The sequence below is a fragment of the Orcinus orca genome, chromosome 4 (genome assembly GCF_937001465.1).
Source record: "Orcinus orca chromosome 4, mOrcOrc1.1, whole genome shotgun sequence".
In the NCBI taxonomy this organism is placed as follows: domain Eukaryota; kingdom Metazoa; phylum Chordata; class Mammalia; order Artiodactyla; family Delphinidae; genus Orcinus; species Orcinus orca.
Genome location: NC_064562.1, coordinates 116,545,130 through 116,564,489, shown reverse-complemented (window position 1 = coordinate 116,564,489; position 19,360 = coordinate 116,545,130). Strand labels below are relative to the sequence as shown.

Genomic DNA, 19,360 nt, shown 5'->3' with positions numbered 1-19,360 from the left:
AATGCTAACAGCCATACAAGGGGAAATCGACAGTAACACAATCATAGTAGGGGACTTTAACATGCCACTTTCACCAATGGACACATCACCCAAAATGAAAATAAATAAGGAAACACAAGCTTTAAATGATACATTAAACAAGATGGACTTAATTGATATTTATAGGACATTCCATCCAAAAATAACAGAATACACTTTCTTCTCAGGTGCTCATGGAACATTCTCCAGGATAGATCTATCTTGTGTCACAAATCAAGCCTTGGTAAATCTAAGACAATTGAAATCATGTCAAGCATCTTTTCTGACCACAACGCTATGAGAGTAGATATCAATTACAGGAAAAAATCTGTAGGAAAACTACTAAATAACCAAGAGATCACTGAAGAAATCAAAGAGGAAATAAAAAAATACCTAGAAACAAAAGACAATGAAAACACGATGACCGAAAACCTATGGGATGCAGCAAAGGCAGTTCTAAGAGGGAAGTTTATAGCAATACAATCCTACCTTAAGAAGCAAGAAACATCTCAAATCAACAACCTAACCTTACACCAAAAGCAATTAGACAAAGTAGAACAAAAACCCCTCCAAAGTTAGCAGAAGGAAAGACATCATAAAAATCAGATCAGAAATAAATGAAAAAGAAATGAAGGAAACAATAGCAAAGATCAATAAAACTAAAAGCTGTTTCTTTGAGAAGATAAACATAATTGATAAACCACTAGCCAGACTTATCAAGAAAAAAAGGGAGAAGACACAAATCAATAGATTTAGAATTGAAAAAGGAGATGTAACAACCGACACTGCAGAAATACAAAGCATCATGAGAGATTACAACAAGCAACTATATGCTAATAAAATGGACAACCTGGAAGAAATGGACAAATTCTTAGAAAAGCACAACCTTCTAAGGCTGAAGCAGGAAGATATAGAGAATATAAACAGACCAATCACAAGCACTGAAATTGAGACTGTGATTAAAAATCTTCTGACAAACAAAAGCCCAGGACCAGATGGCTTCACAGGCAAATTCTGTCAAACATTTAGAGAAGAGCTAACACTTATCCTTCTCAAACTCTTCCAAAATATAGCACAGGGAAGAACAGTATCAAACTCATTCTATGAGGCCACCATCACCCTGATACCAAAATCAGACAAAGATGTCACAAAGAAAGAAAACTACAGGCCAATACCACTGATGAACATAGATACAAAAATCCGTAACAGAATACTAGCAACAGAATCCAGCGACATATTAAAAGGATCATACACCATGATGAAGTGGGGTTTATCCCAGGAATGCAAGGATCCTTCAATATATGCAAATCAATCAATGTGATATACCATATTAACAAATTGAAGGAGAAAAATCATATGATAATCTCAATAGATGCAGAAAAAGCTTTCAACAAAATTTAACACTGATTTATGATAAAAACTCTCCAGAAAGTCGGTATAGAGGGATGTTACCTCAACATAGTAAAGGCCATATATGACAAACCCACAGCCAACATCATTCTCAATGGTGAAAAACTGAAACCATTTCCTCTAAGATCAGGAACAAGACAAGGTTGTTCACTCTCACCACTATTATTCAACATTGTTTTGGAAGTTTTAGCCACAGCAATCAGAGAAGAAAAAGAAATAAAAGGAATCCAAACTGGAAAAGAAGTAAAGCTGTCACTGTTTGCAGATGACATGATACTATACATAGAGAATCCTAAAGATGCTACCGGAAAACTACTAGAGCTAATCAATGAATTTAGTAAAGTAGCAGGATAAAAATTAATGCACAGAAATCTCTTGCATTCCTATACACTAATGATGAAAAATCTGAAAGAGAAATTAAGGAAACACTCCCATTTACCATTGCAACAAAAAGAATAAAATAGCTAGGAATAAATCTACCTAAGGAGACAAAGACCTGTATGCAGAAAACTATAAGACACTGATGAAAGAAATTAAAGACGATACAAACAGATGGAGAGATATACCATGTTCTTGGATTGGAAGAATCAACGTTGTGAAAATGACTATAATACCCAAAGCAATCTACAGATTCAATGCAATCCCTGTCAAACTACCAATGGCAATTTTCACAGAACTAGAATGAAAATTTTCACAATTTGTATGGAAACACAAAGACCTCAAATAGCCAAAGCAATCTTGAGAAAGAAAAACGGAGCTGGAGGAATCAGGCTCCCAGACTTCAGACTATACTACAAAGTTACAGTAATCAAGACTTATGATATTGGCACAAAAACACAAATATAGATCAAAGGAACAGGATAGAAAGCCCAGAGATAAACCCTGACACATATGGTCACCTTATTTCTGATAAAGGAGGCAAGAATATACAATGGAAAAAAGACAGGTTTTTCAATAAGTGGTGCCGGGAAAAGTGGACAGCTACTTGTAAAAGAATGACATTAGAACTCCCCCTAACACCATACAGAAAAGTAAACTCAAAATGGATTCAAGACCTAAATATAAGGCCGGACACTATAAAACTCTTAGAGTAAAACATAGGCAGAACACTCTATGACATAAATCACAGCAAGATCCTTTTTGACCCGCCTCCTAGAGAAATAGAAATAAAAATGAAAATAAACAAATGGGACCTAATGAAACTTAAAAGCTTTTGCACAGCAAACGAAACCATAAAAAGACGAAAAGACAACCCTCAGAATGGGAGAAAATATTTGCAAATGAAGCAACTGACAAAGGATGAATCTCCAAAATTTACAAGCAGCTCGTGCAGCTCAATATCAAAAAAAAACAAACAACCCAATCCAAAAATGGGCAGAAGACCTAAATAGACATTTCTCCAAAGAAGATACACAGATTGCCAGCAAACACATGAAAGGATGCTCAACATCACTAATCATCCGAGAAATGCAAGTCAAAACTACAATGAGGTATCACCTCACACCAGTCAGAATGGCATCATGAAAATATGTACAAACAATAAATTCTGGAGAGAGTGTGGAGAAAAGGGAACCCCCTTGCACTGTTGGTGGGAATTTAAATTGATACAACCAGTATGGAGGTTCCTTACAAAACTAAAAACAGAACTACCATATGACCCAGCAATGCCACTACTGGGCATATACCCTGAGAAAACCATACTTGAAAAAGAGTCATGTACCACAATGTTCATGGCAGCTCTATCTACAATAGCCAGGACATGGAAGCAACCTACATGTCCATCAACAGGTGAGTGAATAAAGAAGATATGGCACATATATACAATGGAATATTACTCAGCCATAAAAAGAAATGAAATTGAGTTATTTGTAGTGAGGTGGATGGACCTCAAGTCTGTCATACAGAGTGAAGGTAAGTCAGAAAGAGAAAACAAATACCGTATGCTAACACATATATATGAAATCTAAAAAAAAGTAAAAGGTTCTGAAGAACGTAGGGGCAGGACAGGAATAAAGATGCAGATGTAGAGAATGGACTTGAGGACATGTGGAGGGGGAAGGGTAAGCTGGGATGAAGTGAGAGAGTGGCATGGACATATATACACTACCAAATGTAAAATAGATAGCTAGTGGGAAGCAGCCACGGTGCTTTGTGTCCACCTAGAGGGGTGGGATAGGGAGTTTCGGAGGAAGACGCAAGAGAGAGGAGATATGGGGATATATGTATAGGTATAGCTGATTCACTTTGTTATAAAGCAGAAACTAACACACCATTGTAAAGCAATTATATTCCAATAAAGATATTAAAGAAAAAATGAGCAAATCAAATACAACAATACATTAGGATCATACACCACGATCAAATGAGATTTATTCCAAGGATGCAAGGATAGTTCAATCTGCAAATCAATCAACACGATACACCACATTAACCAAACGAAGGATAAAAAAATCACATATTGACTTCAATAGATGCATAAAAGTATTTGACAAGTTTCAACATCTGTTTATGATAAAAACTGAATAAAATGAGTATAGGAGGCATATACCTTAACATAATAAAGGCCATATATGACAAACCCACAGTTAACATCATACTCAACCAGAAGGGTCTTAACTGAGATCATGAATGTAAAATTTTTAGCAAAATACCTGATGGTCAGCACTCACTAAGCACTAGTTGTAAATATTATTATGACTGCTACTGTAATAACAACTACTATTAAAAAAAGCTTGAGATAAGAGAAGGTCACCAATCATGGTTTGTTCTCCTCCCTTTAAAGTCTCTCTAATATTTGTTAAGCACTTTATATGTGTTAGGTGCTTTCTGTACTCTATTTCATTGTATAAGCAGAAATATCTATGAGGTGATTTTACTATAGTGTAGGAACCTGGAATTAGATAGGCTTGAGTTTAAATTCTAGGTCGGCATTATTCTCATTCTGAAATATATTTAGACAAGTGCTTTTGTAGTCCCAAGCTTCCAAGTGTATGTCTTTTTTTTTTATCATCACTCTATCAAAGCAGTTTGGTAAAAGTAAAGACTAGTTACAGGATGAGTCTGCTTTCCAGGTAAGCAATAGCATGGGGGGACCTCACCAGGCCCCTATCTGGAGGACATTTTGGGCTCCACTTCGGCTCAAGGCAACTCTGCTCATTCAATGAAGAGGTATAGAGTGCAATTTAGTAAATCTGTGTTCTTCATGGGACAGCATGAAGAAGGAGATGGACCCACTGAAGACAACAATTTTGACTTTCAATGTGCTAGCCCTTGATTTTCCCAAGTGCTTCCTATGGAAAGCAAGGCTTGAGTCTTACATGAACAGAGGAATTAGGCAAGTTTTGAAGGGCCCGTTTATCAAACGTAAGGAGTTCAGGTGCAGGAGACCAGGGAGCGACATAGTGATTTAAGAGCAGGAACAGGTTAGAAGGGGAGAGCTTGGTGACCCAAAGGAAAAAGATTACGTCACTGAACACAAAGTTGGAGTAGAAACATTTGCATATTTGCGCTCATGCTGTGCCCCCAGCAACAGGTCATTATAGCCCTGAAACCCTGCCTACTTGGTCAGGTCTCAGGAGGTAAGCAGGGATCAGACTGGGAGTCCTTGGATGGGAAACCAGGTGAGACTGGTCTGCTTAGTGTTAGCATGGATCCAAGATGGAGTCATCCTATCCTAGATCTAAACTGTGAGTCCACTTTATGACCTTGGGGAGGTTACTTAACCTCCCTTACTTCAGTCTGTAAATTGGAGAAGGCTAAAGTTACCTTATTTGGTTGCAGTCAGAGATTAATTGAGCAAATTGTATATAAAGGTTCTACTTTGGTGCCTGCCCATGACAGGAGCTCAGGACATGTTAGATCCCTTCTCTCTAGTTGACGTGCTGAGTATCAGCGGAGCTGAGTGCCCATGGCAAAGCAAAGATGCTGGGAGGTGCACTCCAGGAGTTTTCACAATTGACCTGGCAAAGTGAGTGAGGTGACTGGGCTGTTCTCCTCCAGAACTGCACACAGAAGTGAGCTCTGAGTTGAAGCACCAGTATTTGACTCCTTTGGGATTTGACAGATAGACATTTTTGCAAGGACATCATTTTTATACTATTATGGCAACCAAGACTCCTCAGAGCATAGTCTCTTTGGGAAAGCCTTGGACCTGCTGGAAGAACTGGAGATGTGAGACAGAGCCCATCTTTAATCCCGTCACCTTGCTAGACTTCATGGGCTCAGGGCACAAAGGGACGCCAGCAGGAACAGCAACCACCGCTCCAGGTCTGAAGAGAATCTACATCAGACCCTCAGAAACTTGTCCCCAGGACCAAATATAAATATTTTGGTTTATTTTTTCCCAGAAAGAGAAAGGGACAGAGTTTTATTTTAAATATAATGCATTACATCTATTTATCTGTTAACCTATCTAGTATCTGTCTACTGTCACTATCAGGGTTCTTACTAAAAGCTCAGTATATATAAGCCTTATACTTTATAAAATATTTTGTGACTGATTGATTCATTGTGTGTATGTGTGTGTGAGTGTGTGTCCTGGGATGAAGAGCCATAGCTTTAATTTAATTTTTTTTTAAAACTTTTTTATTTATTTATTTTTATTTTTGGCTGTATTGGGTCTTTGTTGCTGTGTGCGGGCTTTCTCTAGTTGAGGTGAGCAGGGGCTACTCTTTGTTGTCATGAGTGGGCTTATTGCAGTGACTTCTCTTGTTGCGGAGCATGGGCTCTAGGCATGTGGGCTTCAGTAGTTGTGGCACATGGGCTCAGTAGTTGTGGCGCACAGGCTTAGTTGCTCCAAGGCATGTGGGATCTTCCCAAACCAGGGCTCGAACCCATGTCCCTTGCATTGGCAGGTGGATTCTTAACCACTGTGCCACCAGGGAAATCCAAATTCTTAAAGAAGTCTTTCAAATAGTAAAGAACCAATGATTTTACAGGTAAATCCTGTCTATCTATCTATCATCTATTTATCATCTATCTATCTCTATCATTTCTATCTATACCATTTATCATCTATAGATAGGTTAGTTAAAAGTATTCAAATTATGTAAATTATAATTTAACAATTAAATTATTTATAGTATTAGATATCTGCTTTCATGTTATAAATTTAAAATTTCCTTGTCATTAAACTTCTTTGTAAATATTATTAATGACTTCATAATATGAATATATCATAATACATTCAATGATTCTTCTATTATTGAATATTTAGCATGATCCTAGTGTGTTGCCATTTAAAATATATTATAAAATATAAATGAGTATTTAAATATTAATCCAAATTTTAGCTTCTTTAATTTAAATTCCCAACCATAGAATTATGGGGCCTAAGAAAATGGACACTTTTATATTTGTTAGTTAATATTATGAAATTGCTTTCCAAAGAGTTTCTTGCAATTTAAAATTTCACCATGAGTTTTAGGAAGTGATTTTCTCATCACACACTTGCCAGCACCATGTGTTGGTATTTTCACCTTATTCAATCTTCACAATGGCCATTGTGAGTTAATTGTTGTCTTTATTGTATAGTTGAGGAATGGAAATGTAATGTTTTTCCCTTTCTCTATATTAATGCCTCAATATTTATTTATTTTTCCAGTTTTACTGAGAAATAATTGACATACATCACTGTATAAGTTTAAGACATACAGCATGATGATTTGATTTACATATATTGTAGGAATACAGTTTTCTACCCAAGAACTGAAATGCAGTTTTTTCTGCCAGGGATTTATGCCATTTGGAAAAGTTTAATTGTTTAAATTCACTAAGTACCTTGATAAAAGCCACTTACTTTGTAAATATCAAACACTGACAAAATAGGTAAGGAAAGCAGCTGACTTACGCCATCAAGAAGAGGCTCATTAATAGTCTGGTACTGGCCTGCCAACAAAAAGAGACCAAAATGTTATTGCAAAACATTGGGAAGACTGGGCCCTTGTTTTTCTCCAGAAATCTTGTGCTCATTTCAATTAATTTTTCTTGACTGTAATTGCTCAAAATGAAGTGCACATTTCCATGCTTCTCATTCTATCAGCTGCTCTTACATAACAGGGGCAATGGAAAAGGAGGAAAGAGAATCAATTCCCGACTAAGAAGTCTTTCCACAGCAAGCTAGCCTTCTCGTTGAAAGAGAAACAATGTTAGAAGGAACGCTGCCCCCCAATCAGTAGCACCCAAAGTGATGACTCAGCAGCATCTCAGCCAATGACCACATGTGTTTTCCCCTTGCCCTCTGGCACACATTGCATTTGCAATAATCTGTCCACACATTGTCTTCTTGAACAGAATCTACATATTTTAAGAGTAGGGGCCATATCTACTTATTCATCTATCCCTGGCTTGAGGTGCAGGGCCCTCTTGACCAAATCAGTTCTTTTTTTTTTTTGCGGTACGCGGGCCTCTCACTGTTGTGGCCGCTCCCGTTGCGGAGCACAGGCTCCGGACGCGCAGGCTCGGCGGCTATGGCTCACGGGCCCAGCCGCTCCGCGGCATGTGGGATCTTCCCGGACCGGAGCACGAACCCGTGTCCGCTGCATCGGCAGGCGGACTCTCAACCACTGCTCCACCAGGGAAGCCCCAAATAAGTTCTTGATAGGAGTTTGATGAATAAATCTTGTTCAGCAGATGTTTCTCGACACTCAACTTCCTCCCTTGGACTTGTTCTATGAAAGATTGCCAGAAGGTCATCTGGTGTACTCAGTGCTCGATGTTTTACATTTTACCCTTAGATTATGCAAAACCACCAAAGAATTGCTCACATGACCTGCAGGTTTTTTTGCTTCCTCATACACTTCATTTTCCTAAATTGTAGTATAATTTCACGCTGTTAGTCTGAATTTGGGAACATTGTAGGCAGAAAATGTTCTTACCATGTTCTCTTTATTAGCACATATATGAGAAGTTTCTAGTAGGTCTCAGGACCAGAAACTGCACACTTCTTTGCTTTGATTTAATGGAAAGCATCAATCTTAAAAGAGATCACATTTCCCTTCCTCCTTTAGCTGTTAAGACTCTCAGGACAAATCTCTAGCCTGCGTCCAAATAGTGCAGAGGACCATGGTATGATGTGTGTTTCTACCTTTTGGTCTGGCTTCATCATGTTCTTAAATTTTGTCCTTTCACCCTGAATTCTCTTCCCATACCAAAATACAAAATTAAAAGCTGTGAATTTGTGCCAGCATGCCAAAGTCTTCTGTAGGGTGTAATGTATAAATTAATGAAACTTTGGCTCAGTGGAAACACAGTTCTATGGAATTTTCCTAGGACCAGTACATGGGGGAAATGTTAAGCCAGAGCTAATCTCCTTGAGATAATGAGCCAGGAGGAGGAGAATCCTGTCTGCACCTGCCACCAGTTACAGTCTATTCTGGTGGTAGGACCAGCAGCAAACACTACCCCGGGGCACTAATAACATCTCCCTGTCCCAGCACAATTACACCCATAGTGAGATCCCTGGCAGAGAAACCTACAGGTTTTCCAGCCCTTTAGCAATTTGTACTCTCTCATGAATTGAGTTAAATTAATAATGTCACCCATTAAACACCAGCTGGTCTGGCAGGCACAAATGAGCACAGACTTACTGGGGATCCGCTCTGGCACTTGTGATCTAGGAGAGCAGCTCCACTGTCTAATTCAGGGTTCAATATCATTTCATTTTAGGATATTGGCTTCATTGAACATAGTCATTATACCCACATTCTCATGGAGAGCTGTGAGGATCTCTTCTTTCAGCAGCATTGCAGTTTCAGACCCTCCTGGATTCCCCAAATATGCTACGTGCCACTTCTGGGTCTTTGCTCGTGTTGATTCCACCTGGAGTCCCTGCCTCCTCCATTTTGTTTTCCAAAATGCTCAGTAAACTTTGAGATCCTCCTGGGGCTTCACTTTCTGACCACTACAGGTCACTGTAATCTCACTGAATCAGTTACAGCCGTCATTTTCTGTTTTACTCACCGTTATGCAAATAAAAAGAAGCAGCGTCTGATTACTTCTTTGCTGTTTAAGTCCACTGCCCTTCTATAGGGAAGGAATGATCTTTTATCTCTATCTCCCTCAGTACCTACCTGTGTTATGAACAATGCAGAGTTCTGCAAATGCAATTTTAAAAGCATAGTTTTAAAACTGTAAATCAGCACGTGTCATTCACGGCCCATGAAACATAGTCCAGATTCCCTGCCGTTGCTCCCAGAGGCCAGCACAGCCTGCCGCCTGGCCTGTCTCTGATCTCATCTCTTTCTAGTTTCTTCCTCCTCTGAGCTCTAACCATGTCAGCCTCTTTTTAAGTTCATCCAGTACATCTACCTCAGAGATGTCGCATGTGTCCCCGAGTCCAGAAAGTTCTCTCCTCAGCTCTGCCCAGGCCTGGATACTTTTCACCCATCATACTGTGTCTGAAATGTCATCTCCTCTGGAGGACACTCCCTGACTACCAATCTCAGCTAAAAATTAAAGAGCACCTTCCAGCCCCTGTCATCACTAGCTCAGGCGCCTGGCAGTGGTGAGAATGCTGTGTGCTCACCAAACCCCCTTTCCTCTTCCTGTGGGCGCTCGGCTGGCGCACAATTCCTGGCATCCCTTGCACTGGGCGGTCTTGGCATGGAGCTATGGACACTGGGATGAGACAGGTGTGACGGATTCCACTCCAGGCTGGCCCGCTTACTCTCCACCTCTCATTCCTGCCTCAGTGGCTGGCCAGAGGCAGAGGACCCCAAGGCCCTCAGGGATGATGGAGGCCACTGGGTAAAAGGAGAGTGAATCCCAAATGAATGTTTGGAAAAAGGCCTCCTTCAATTTACATTGGATTGTGATGTGAGCAAGAAATAAACCTTTATTTTATTAAACTACTAACGTTTGTAGTTTATGCATTATAGACGTTAGTCCTCCTTGATGAATACACCCTGCTCAGCTTCTCCTTAGCATGTAAGAACAAAACAAGCCAATGAATATATCACACAGTTACAGACGGTGGTGCCTGTCTCCCCCGAGGCAGTGGTGAGATTCCAGGCTCTTGATCACTCCTGTAACCCTGTGTATGGTAAGTGACAATAAATGAGCAGTCGGCTGTGGAAACACCCAGAGCTTGGAACCAGCGACAGAACTTTCAGTAGAACCTGATCCCCTCCCTTGCTGAGCGAACTTGAGATTGGCGCTCCCTCTTGCTGGGCCCAGATCCTCACCATAGTAACAGTCCCCCAAATTCTTCCCAGTCTTTGAGTCTTCCTGGAACTGAAGGATAGATTGGCTTCTCAGAGAGAGCCGTTTTTTAGAAAGATGAGGGAAGCTGCTTAGTAGCTTTCCACATCACCATCCTGGAAGAGTGATGGTGATGCTGTGACAGTGGAGGGTCCCTCATCGCCCTCTGGAACCAAGCAGCCACAGAGAACAACTGATTTCTACGTGACCCTCAAGGAAACATCTTTTTACAAAAGGCAACATTTCCCTAACAGTTATTTTTAAGGGGGAAGTGAAGATGAATATGTGTCATGTAAAGCTCGGGGGGTTTCCTGACTGACAGAGGCAATTACCCCAGACTTTAGTCGTGAACATGGACACCTCACGCCTGCAGAGGTGTGACAAAGGTGTACAACCAATGCCCATCAAATTTAGGTCCCCTGACCATTGGCATCTTGGATGCTTTATAAAAAAGAAAGAAAGAAAGCAAACTTGGGCCCCGGAACAAATCAATTGCTTTTTACACAAGCTCCTATGGTGATACTTATTCTGGTCTCAGAAGTCTGAGAATTAGTGACATAGAAGCTCTCACTCTTGTCCAGTGGAAGGTGAGCCATGTGAGTTAAATAAAGTGAGGAAGAGAGACTCTCAGGTTATTTTCACGTATAAACACTTCCATGAACTTAAGCCCCTGGAGGTGCAAGGCTGGTGCCTTGTCTACGTCCCCATTTAGTACCTTTAAAGGGGCAGGGTAGCTGGCTGTGCACCCAAGTGCTATTGCCATGGGATAGGCAAAGGTGAAGAAAATCCAGAACTAGTCCCATGAAGAGAATATGCTTCCCTGGTGTGAGAAGAAGGGTAAAAGTAGGAAGCCTGCAGAGTTCTAGAACTTTCTGTTTCTCTAGGAAGGGAAATGAGTTAACAGGCCTTTCAGATGATTGTATTTCTAAACCAGACAGGTTCCCCAAGTGAAACCAGCTTCTGCTTTCATTTCAGTCATGAAACTTCAGAGGGAGAGGCACAGGGGGAGAGAGGAATGGTGAGCGTTAGGGTTGCCTCCAATTCCAGAGGCTGCCAGCTGGACTTATAAATATGTAGAAAAAAACAAGAGGCCAGTGAATCCCAACTTCCCATCACTAAGTGCTCCAGAGCAGAGACCATTGTGTCTCCGCATATCCATTTTTCCCTTGCTTCTCTGTACTAGAACTCCTCCTGGTTGGCTGGGTACATGGCCACCTTGAGTAAGTCCTTATTACCTGTCCTAATCTTCATGTGGGCATGAGTTCAAGTTTTGGTTGATGGAAGAGGTGGAAAATCAACTCACCATTTCCAGGAAACTTTCTTGAGGGAAGTTATTGTGCAGCATTCATTCCTTCTTCTCCTTCCCTTCATCCCTCCTGCAGCCCAGAGCGCAGACATCACTATTTTAGGTGATGGTATGGAGGCCAACTCGAGGCGGGGAGGGATGCAGGAGGGGCAGGGTCTCTGAGCACCCTGAGGAGAAGAGTTGCCAGACAGCCTTAGACTGCTTGCCTCTGGTCTTGACTTACATAAAAAAAATACATAAACATTTGTCATGTTTCAGCCCCACGATTTCCTTTTTAAAGTGTCTTGCAGCCTTAAATGTTTTTTTTTAATCAGTCTTGGTGCTCACCAATAATGTAGCAGAGCCTCTGAGCAAAGGCATGGACACATGTTTCACAGAAGCTGAATGAGAAGTTCTAGGTTCAAATCCTGGCCGTTTCACTTTCTGGCCGTGTGACCTCAGGCAAGCTTGTAAGTCGGGTGGGAATAAGAGTATCTACCCCAAATAGCTGTTGAGAAGCGTATATAAATAACTCCCTGGCTCAGTGCGCCACTAAGGAATTGCTGTGTTCTGTGTTTCATGTCTTCTCAAGTTCAACTTCATGGCCAAATCTTTTTCACTCAATCCAGATCTTTAGATCTTCAGATCTATATCTTGGTCATTATTTAGTGCCCATTTTCAAACAAAGTATGTGCCTTTTCCAACATTCAACTGTGTTGACGAGCACCAGTCAGTTCTTCAGAAGGGTTCTTCAAGCTGAGGTCCCTTCTAGCCGTGAAGCTCTGGGATTCAATGACTGAGAAAACCGAGGCTGACAATATTTGGTGCCTAACTTAACACGTGTGCTATGATGGATCTGAGCTCTACACTACTGGTGTCTTTACAAGTTCCCTAACTTCACTTGGGCTTCATTTAGCTGATCTATACAGCAAGGATAATAAAATCTGTACCTTACAACTAAATTAGATAAGTTTATAAAAGGTCTGGCACAAAGTTATGTTAGTTTCTTTTCATTTTCTCTCATTCGCAGATCCTAGGGCTTGCAGGTATCATGAGAGAACCAGTATACAAACTCTGAGCTCCACACTTACAGCCCTTGGTTCTTTCCTCTGCAAGATGCTGCCTTTCTCCATTTTTATCTTTTAAAAACTTGAAAGTATTTGGGGATGGAGGGCATTGGCCTGATCTTCCTCTCACTATGGTGGAGTAGGATAGTTTACACTCTTTACCCTGGCAGTTCCCAAACTTTAGAACATCTTCAGCTTGGCATCGATCCATGGTTATAGGGAAAGGCAGGAAGGAATTTGCCTAGAGTTATTTTCACTGTCTCTGACTAAAGGATTATGATGTCCAATAAGCCTTGACTATGACTTGTATAGTCAAGGGGAGCAGAGAAGGAAAAGGGAAGAAAAGAGGGAAGTAGGAAGGGAAAGAAAGAGACAGAAATAGAGATATAGAATATATATACACACATATAATGTATGTATGTTATATATCTATTATATATTGACTTTGTCATCTATCATCTATCTGTCTGTCTATCTAACTATCTACCTATGTATCTATCAGCTCAGTCATCTAGCACTTCTGGGAATTTTGGTTTTATTCACTGAACCACAGTCTCTTGATCTGAAGATTATAAACTGTGAATTCCAAGACACAGATAGTCTAAACTCACAGTTACATGGGAAACATGTATTGGGAGTTGTGAGAACAGGCTTAATGTTCTCACTAGATGGCTCTTGGAAATTCACTTCCCTTTTCTAGTTCTTAGTTTCCTCATCTGTAGAGCACAGTTTTAGAATTTCAGACTAGCTGAGTCCCCAGAAATTTTCGTTTTTATTTCCTTTTTTAAAAGCTTGTGGCCAAAGCTGGTTAGAGTGTCTGTCACATTACGAAACTACCACAATTGGTTGAATGAATGGATGGATGGATGAATGAACGGTGATAGTTAAGGCAGCTGCCTTTTGGTGGAGACAGCTTTGATAGTTTTCATCCACCTATCTATATATGTTTTTGCTTCAGCCAATGATTCTCAAAAGACTGTCCTAGAACTACCTGAATTAGAATTATCGTGTTAAAGGTAAGGATTCTCTGGCCTCACTATAGCTCTACCAAAGCATAAACCCTGGCGTGGGCTTGATGAGACGCATTTTTCACTGCTGTCATTCTGATACATGATGAATTGTGAAGACATTGTAAATCCTTGGGCATATCAACCTTAGATGATTTGAGTACTGGCTTGTGCTTATAAGAACTGGGTGGACACCTTTTCCCTGCAATTCAACTGTTAATGTTTCAATTTGTTTCTGTTCACCAATTTCCTCAACATCTTGGAGAGAACCAGCCTCTGATAAATTAACACAGGTACTGAATTATCTAGAAATGGCCAGAAGGAGGCACTGGATGCTCACATATTCCATACCCGCCTTTCCTCCCTCTAGTCCTAAAATTTGTATTAATTTTTCTTTTAGAAGTGGGAAAAACCAACGTTTAAGATTGATTTCCTGGGCTTCCCTGTTGGCACAGTGGTTGAGAATCCGCCTGCCAATGCAGGGGACATGGGTTCGAGCCCTGGCCCGGGAGGATCCCACATGCTGCAGAGCAATGAAGCCCGTGTGCCACAACTACTGAGCCTGCACTCTAGAGCCCGCGAGCCACAACTACTGAGCCCATGCGCCGCAACTACTGAAGCTGCATGCCTAGAGCCTGTGCTCCACAACAAGAGAAGCCACAGCAATGAGAAGCCCGTGCACCGCAACGAAGAGTAGCCCCCGCTCGCCGCAACTAGAGAAAGCTGGTGCGCTGCAACAAAGACCCAACACAGCCAAAAATAAATAAATAAAATAAATAAATTAAAAAAAAAAGATTGATTTCCTTAGGAAAAAACAAAACAAAACAAGTGTTCCTGGACAAAATGAAATTTCTTGTCTGTCTGAGTCAACCAATATACATCTTTATCAGTTTTTATTGTGTGTGGTAACTTAAGACAGAAAGCCTCACTTTCTAAATAGGGCTATCCTCTCAAATTCATTTTTTATTAAGTGGAAGGAGAAAATCTCCCGAGTTTATTTTATGGAAAAACATGACCCTGTTCTCTATATATCAACTTCATAGAAGATGTTGGTATTGACAGACAGATTGTCCAAGTTTGAATATGTGTCTGTCTTCTCCAGGCCTAGAGAATTTTTTTTTTGATAGATTGTTTTTAGTATACAAAAAAATGCTGCTGTAGAAAAATTATAAGATACAGGTAAGCAAAAAAGAGGAGAATAAAAATCACTATAACGTCCCCATACCAAGATAACAACTATAAATATTTGATTACAGAAAATCACTAACAACACATACACACATGATATAATCTATGTATATATGATCAAAATGTGTGCACACTGTTTTCTTGCCTGCCCTTTCATATAATAGCATGCTATAACATACCCATCACTGAATATGCTTCAACGTCATCATTTTTAATGGCTGTGTAGTATTCTTTCATATAGGTGCCCTACCACATTTTCAACAAATCCCATGGTAAAAAATTGCAAACAACTTTAAAGTATCTGGGAATGTTATAAATAGCACCACGATGAGCAGTCTCTTATGTAAATCATCATGTGCATCTTTAATTATATCCGTTTTGTTATAGTGTAGTAGACACTGGCATTGGTGCCTAAGCTTGCATAGGCTGGGGTGGTGTGGTTTGCTAAGTATTTTTGTCAGGGTACAGATCTGAGTGCCTATGGGCAGGTCTGGGCAGCTTTATCTCAGCTGACTTTTGGGGGGTTTTGATTTGTTTTCTTTTCCCTGCTTGTGTCTCTAGAATGTTGTTAATGAAATGGAATCCCACCTGTCAGTTTTTTTCCTACCTTAAGGCAGGTGGAGAACGAGCCCGAAGGGGGAGGGGTACAGGTCGCATTTATAATTCACCAGTCACCGAATCAGGTTAGCAACCTCATTTCCAAGCACCATCCCCTTTAGAATTCTCTACAGTCCCCCCAAGACTTTAAGTGGTTGGTAGGAAGGTCTGAGAGGTGACAAGTAGTGGAGGGGTGCTACTTTTGACACCAAGGACTCAGTACAGTTTGGAAACATCTACCTTGAGAGAATGTAACATTTCCTAGGACCTGAGAAGCTTCAGAAGAAAAACACGTTCTGCAAGAGGGATTAGAGCTGGGTGCTCATTTGTCTCTTATTTATCTTCCTACTTGCAGCATTGATTTTGCTTTTTCCTCCTTCTCCTCCCTGCTGTGCAAGCCATGCTGGGTGGCTGGGGGCTGCTTATATCCTCCAACATGTGCTATGATGAATCCTGTGAATTGATTTGCAGATGACATCACTCCCAATGCATCTATTGCTTCTTTGCACACGTCCTGTATTTCTCTCTCTCTTTTATTTATCTCTCTTTTATTATGGGCCGCACAGCTTGTGGGATCCTAATTCCCTCACCAGGGATCGAACCCAGGCCCGTGGCAGTGAAAGCGCAGTGTCTTAACCACTGGACTGTCAGGGAGCTCCCTTTTTCTCTTTTTTTATGTCTCATTCCAGTCATTATTTCTAGCCACCAGTTTTCTAGTTAGTCCTATGGGACTTTCCTTGATATAATAATACTCCAATATGAGTATACTTTATTTTACTTTACTTTATAAAGTAAGTATATAGTTTATTCAAACTTTAATGGCGTCTTACTCTGTGTCTAGTAACAGGAACTGGGCTCTGAAAAGAGATGCAGGAGAAGCATAAAATGTGGTTTCTGACCCATTCACTCACTCAACACATATTTTGGGGGGAGCCCATTATGTACAGTTTAGTTGAACAAACACTAATGGGTAGCCACAATACTGGCATTCAGGCAGACTTATACCCATTTTGCAGTTGAAGGAACTGAGGCCCACAGGGATCTGTGCTTCACCCAAGGCTGCACAGCTAAGAAATGGAGAGCCAGGATTCCCGCGCCGTCTGCCAGCCTCCAAAGCTGTGGATGTCACACACTTCCAGCCTGGGAGCCACCAGAGGGAAAGACCCTAAGTCACCAGTGTCACCTTGAACCGGCCAATAGTTTTATCCAAAGAAAAACAAAAGAATGGAAAGAAGAGTAACAGACTCCTGCTAACATTCCCACTGCTTAGGTGTCTGGGGGGCCCTGACTCACCTGTGACACTATGGATTCGAGGCCATGACCTAGGGCAGAAAAGAGAACCAAGGTAAGCGTCAGCTGCAAGCGATTCACCATCCTCCCCAGAGGAGTGGGTAGTCATCAAACGCAGATCACAAATCAACTTATGGGACACTTCCTTTATGTTTGTGCTGTTCTAGACCGAAAGGAACATCTCATTACAGAGAACGTAGAAAAATGCATGGAGAAGAAAATAACAGTCAACACCACAGGTGATATTTTGGCGAGTCTCAGGCACATATGTGCACGCGTGTATGAAGATGTCTTCATGCATGTCAATATACAGAAGTCTAAAAACAATATAAAAGAATGTATAGGCTCCTGATGTTAAAAATGCATTGTAGATCTTTGTTACTCGAAAACATGGTATTTATCAGCTGTGTGATTTTTGGAGAGGGAAATTAGGTTCCTGCTCATTTTTACAATTGTAAATTATGTTGCAGTGTGTACCTTTGCTGCAACATGATATCCTTTTTAATCTGATCTCTGAGTGTTTCCATGGAGAGACTCCATCAAGTGCAACTGCGATGAAGGTGTCTGATAATGATAATGTGGGTCTCCTAGGCCCCTTGTTTCATATCACTCAGGTGCCTTCTGGATGGGTTGAATGAATTTATATTCTTATCTGCAGAGTGTGAAGTGATCATCTCAGCATATCTTACCACCATTAAATCCACGACCATTTAAAACAACTTTTCCTACTTGCTTCCTTATTTTATCTGTTTCACTTCCCTGATGCCTAGTTAGATTAACTATTATTTATTTCAAATGGTTTTGGGCCGTTTGCATTTCTTCGGCGGTAAGTTATCTGGAAAGACCAACGAGGTCTTCTCCTGGCTGCCGCATCCCGACTTGGACAGTGTGATTTTGAAAGCACATTTCCCCTAGATTTGGGGCAATGATCTGAAAAGCCCTGGGGCAATGGAAAGCTCAGAAGGATGCGGCTTCTGTGAGCTTACTGGTTTGTGCCTTTAATAATCCCTTTGCATGGCACCTATCCTCTGAGGCTCTCAAAGTGCGTCACGGGAGCAATTAATTGAGCATCACAACACACGCCAGGTGTAAATATTTATGAGGCCTCATTGGTGGCTGCGACACCAGGCACAGAATAGTTAAACTAGGAGATAATAGTCACCAGGAGATCACAGCCCACGTGTCCCACTTCCAGCTCAGACTGTTGCTCTCTGCTCACCACGTTAATACTCAAAGTGATTCTGTTGGGTAGCTCTCCCTGTCCCAAGTTTATAGACGAGGGAACAGAGGACTCAGAGGGCTCCATGACTTGCCCAGTCCCACGGGAAGCAAGAGAATTGCCACCAGCCTGTTGGACCCGCAGATCCTTGTTGCCTCCTGGGGCCCTTGCCTGCAGGCAGTGGAGAGTCATGCTTTGGAGGGATTTTGCAGCTGCCGTCTGGGATGCTTTGTGGTTAGCTCTTGGCGCTCTTTCAAGTTACCTGAGATGCTGCAGAAATTAACAGTAAATCAGTCAGGAAGGAGCAGATCGTTTATCTGGGTCCTGAGAGATCTCTTTTGACACTTTCCACTCGCAGCCCCTTCCCTGACATCTTGGTCTTTGATTAGAGCCTCAAAAGACTCCCCAGACTTGCAGCTCCTGACATGTGACATGGAAATGATATGTTTCTGCGACTGTGTACAGGGAGCTTGATGCAGGCAGGGCAGGCCAGGCCACGGACAGAAAGCAGCACCTCAGAGCAGGCAGGTTGCAATCCTTAGCCCAGGGACTTTGAATACAAGGCACCCTCTTCCCGGGACCCTAGGAGGAGCTTCAGGGCTTTTGTTTGTTTGTTTGTTTGTTTTTGTTTTGTCATATTTTATCATGACACATCAATACATCCAGGATTTATTTTTCAATCCATTGACATATATCAGAATCATGTTGAAGATTAGACATGAATTGAGTTTTAAATCTGCTTCCACCACTTGACCTTAGTCTATTATTTCAAAGTCATTGTCGTTTCCTTCAGCATGTCAGCCCTATCACAATGCCCGTACTTTTCCATTGGATGACCTGAGATCATGTTTTTGTTTGTTTTTTCCTTAACTTTTTATTTTATATTGGAGTATAGTTGATTAACAATGTTAGATTAGTTTCATGTGTACAGCAAAGTGATTCAGCTATATATATACAGATATCTATTCCTTCTCAAATTCTTTTTCCATTTAGATTGTTACATAATATCGAGCAGAGTTCCCTGTGCTATACAGTAGTTCCTTGTTAGAACTAATCTATTTTAAATACAGTAGTTTGTACA

General features: G+C 41.0%; 1 protein-coding gene across 1 annotated transcript in view; it reads right to left on the bottom strand.

Annotated features, from left to right (window-relative positions):
• Nucleotides 1-19,360, bottom strand: part of CLNK (cytokine dependent hematopoietic cell linker) — a 168,444-nt gene that overhangs the window by 73,105 nt on the left and 75,979 nt on the right. The window contains exons 3-4 of the mRNA XM_033427875.2: nt 17,064-17,092; nt 7,277-7,314 (exon numbers count right to left, since the gene is read on the bottom strand). Coding sequence (XP_033283766.2) covers nt 7,277-7,314; nt 17,064-17,092 — 67 coding nt within the window. The remainder of the gene's footprint in view (nt 1-7,276; nt 7,315-17,063; nt 17,093-19,360) is intronic.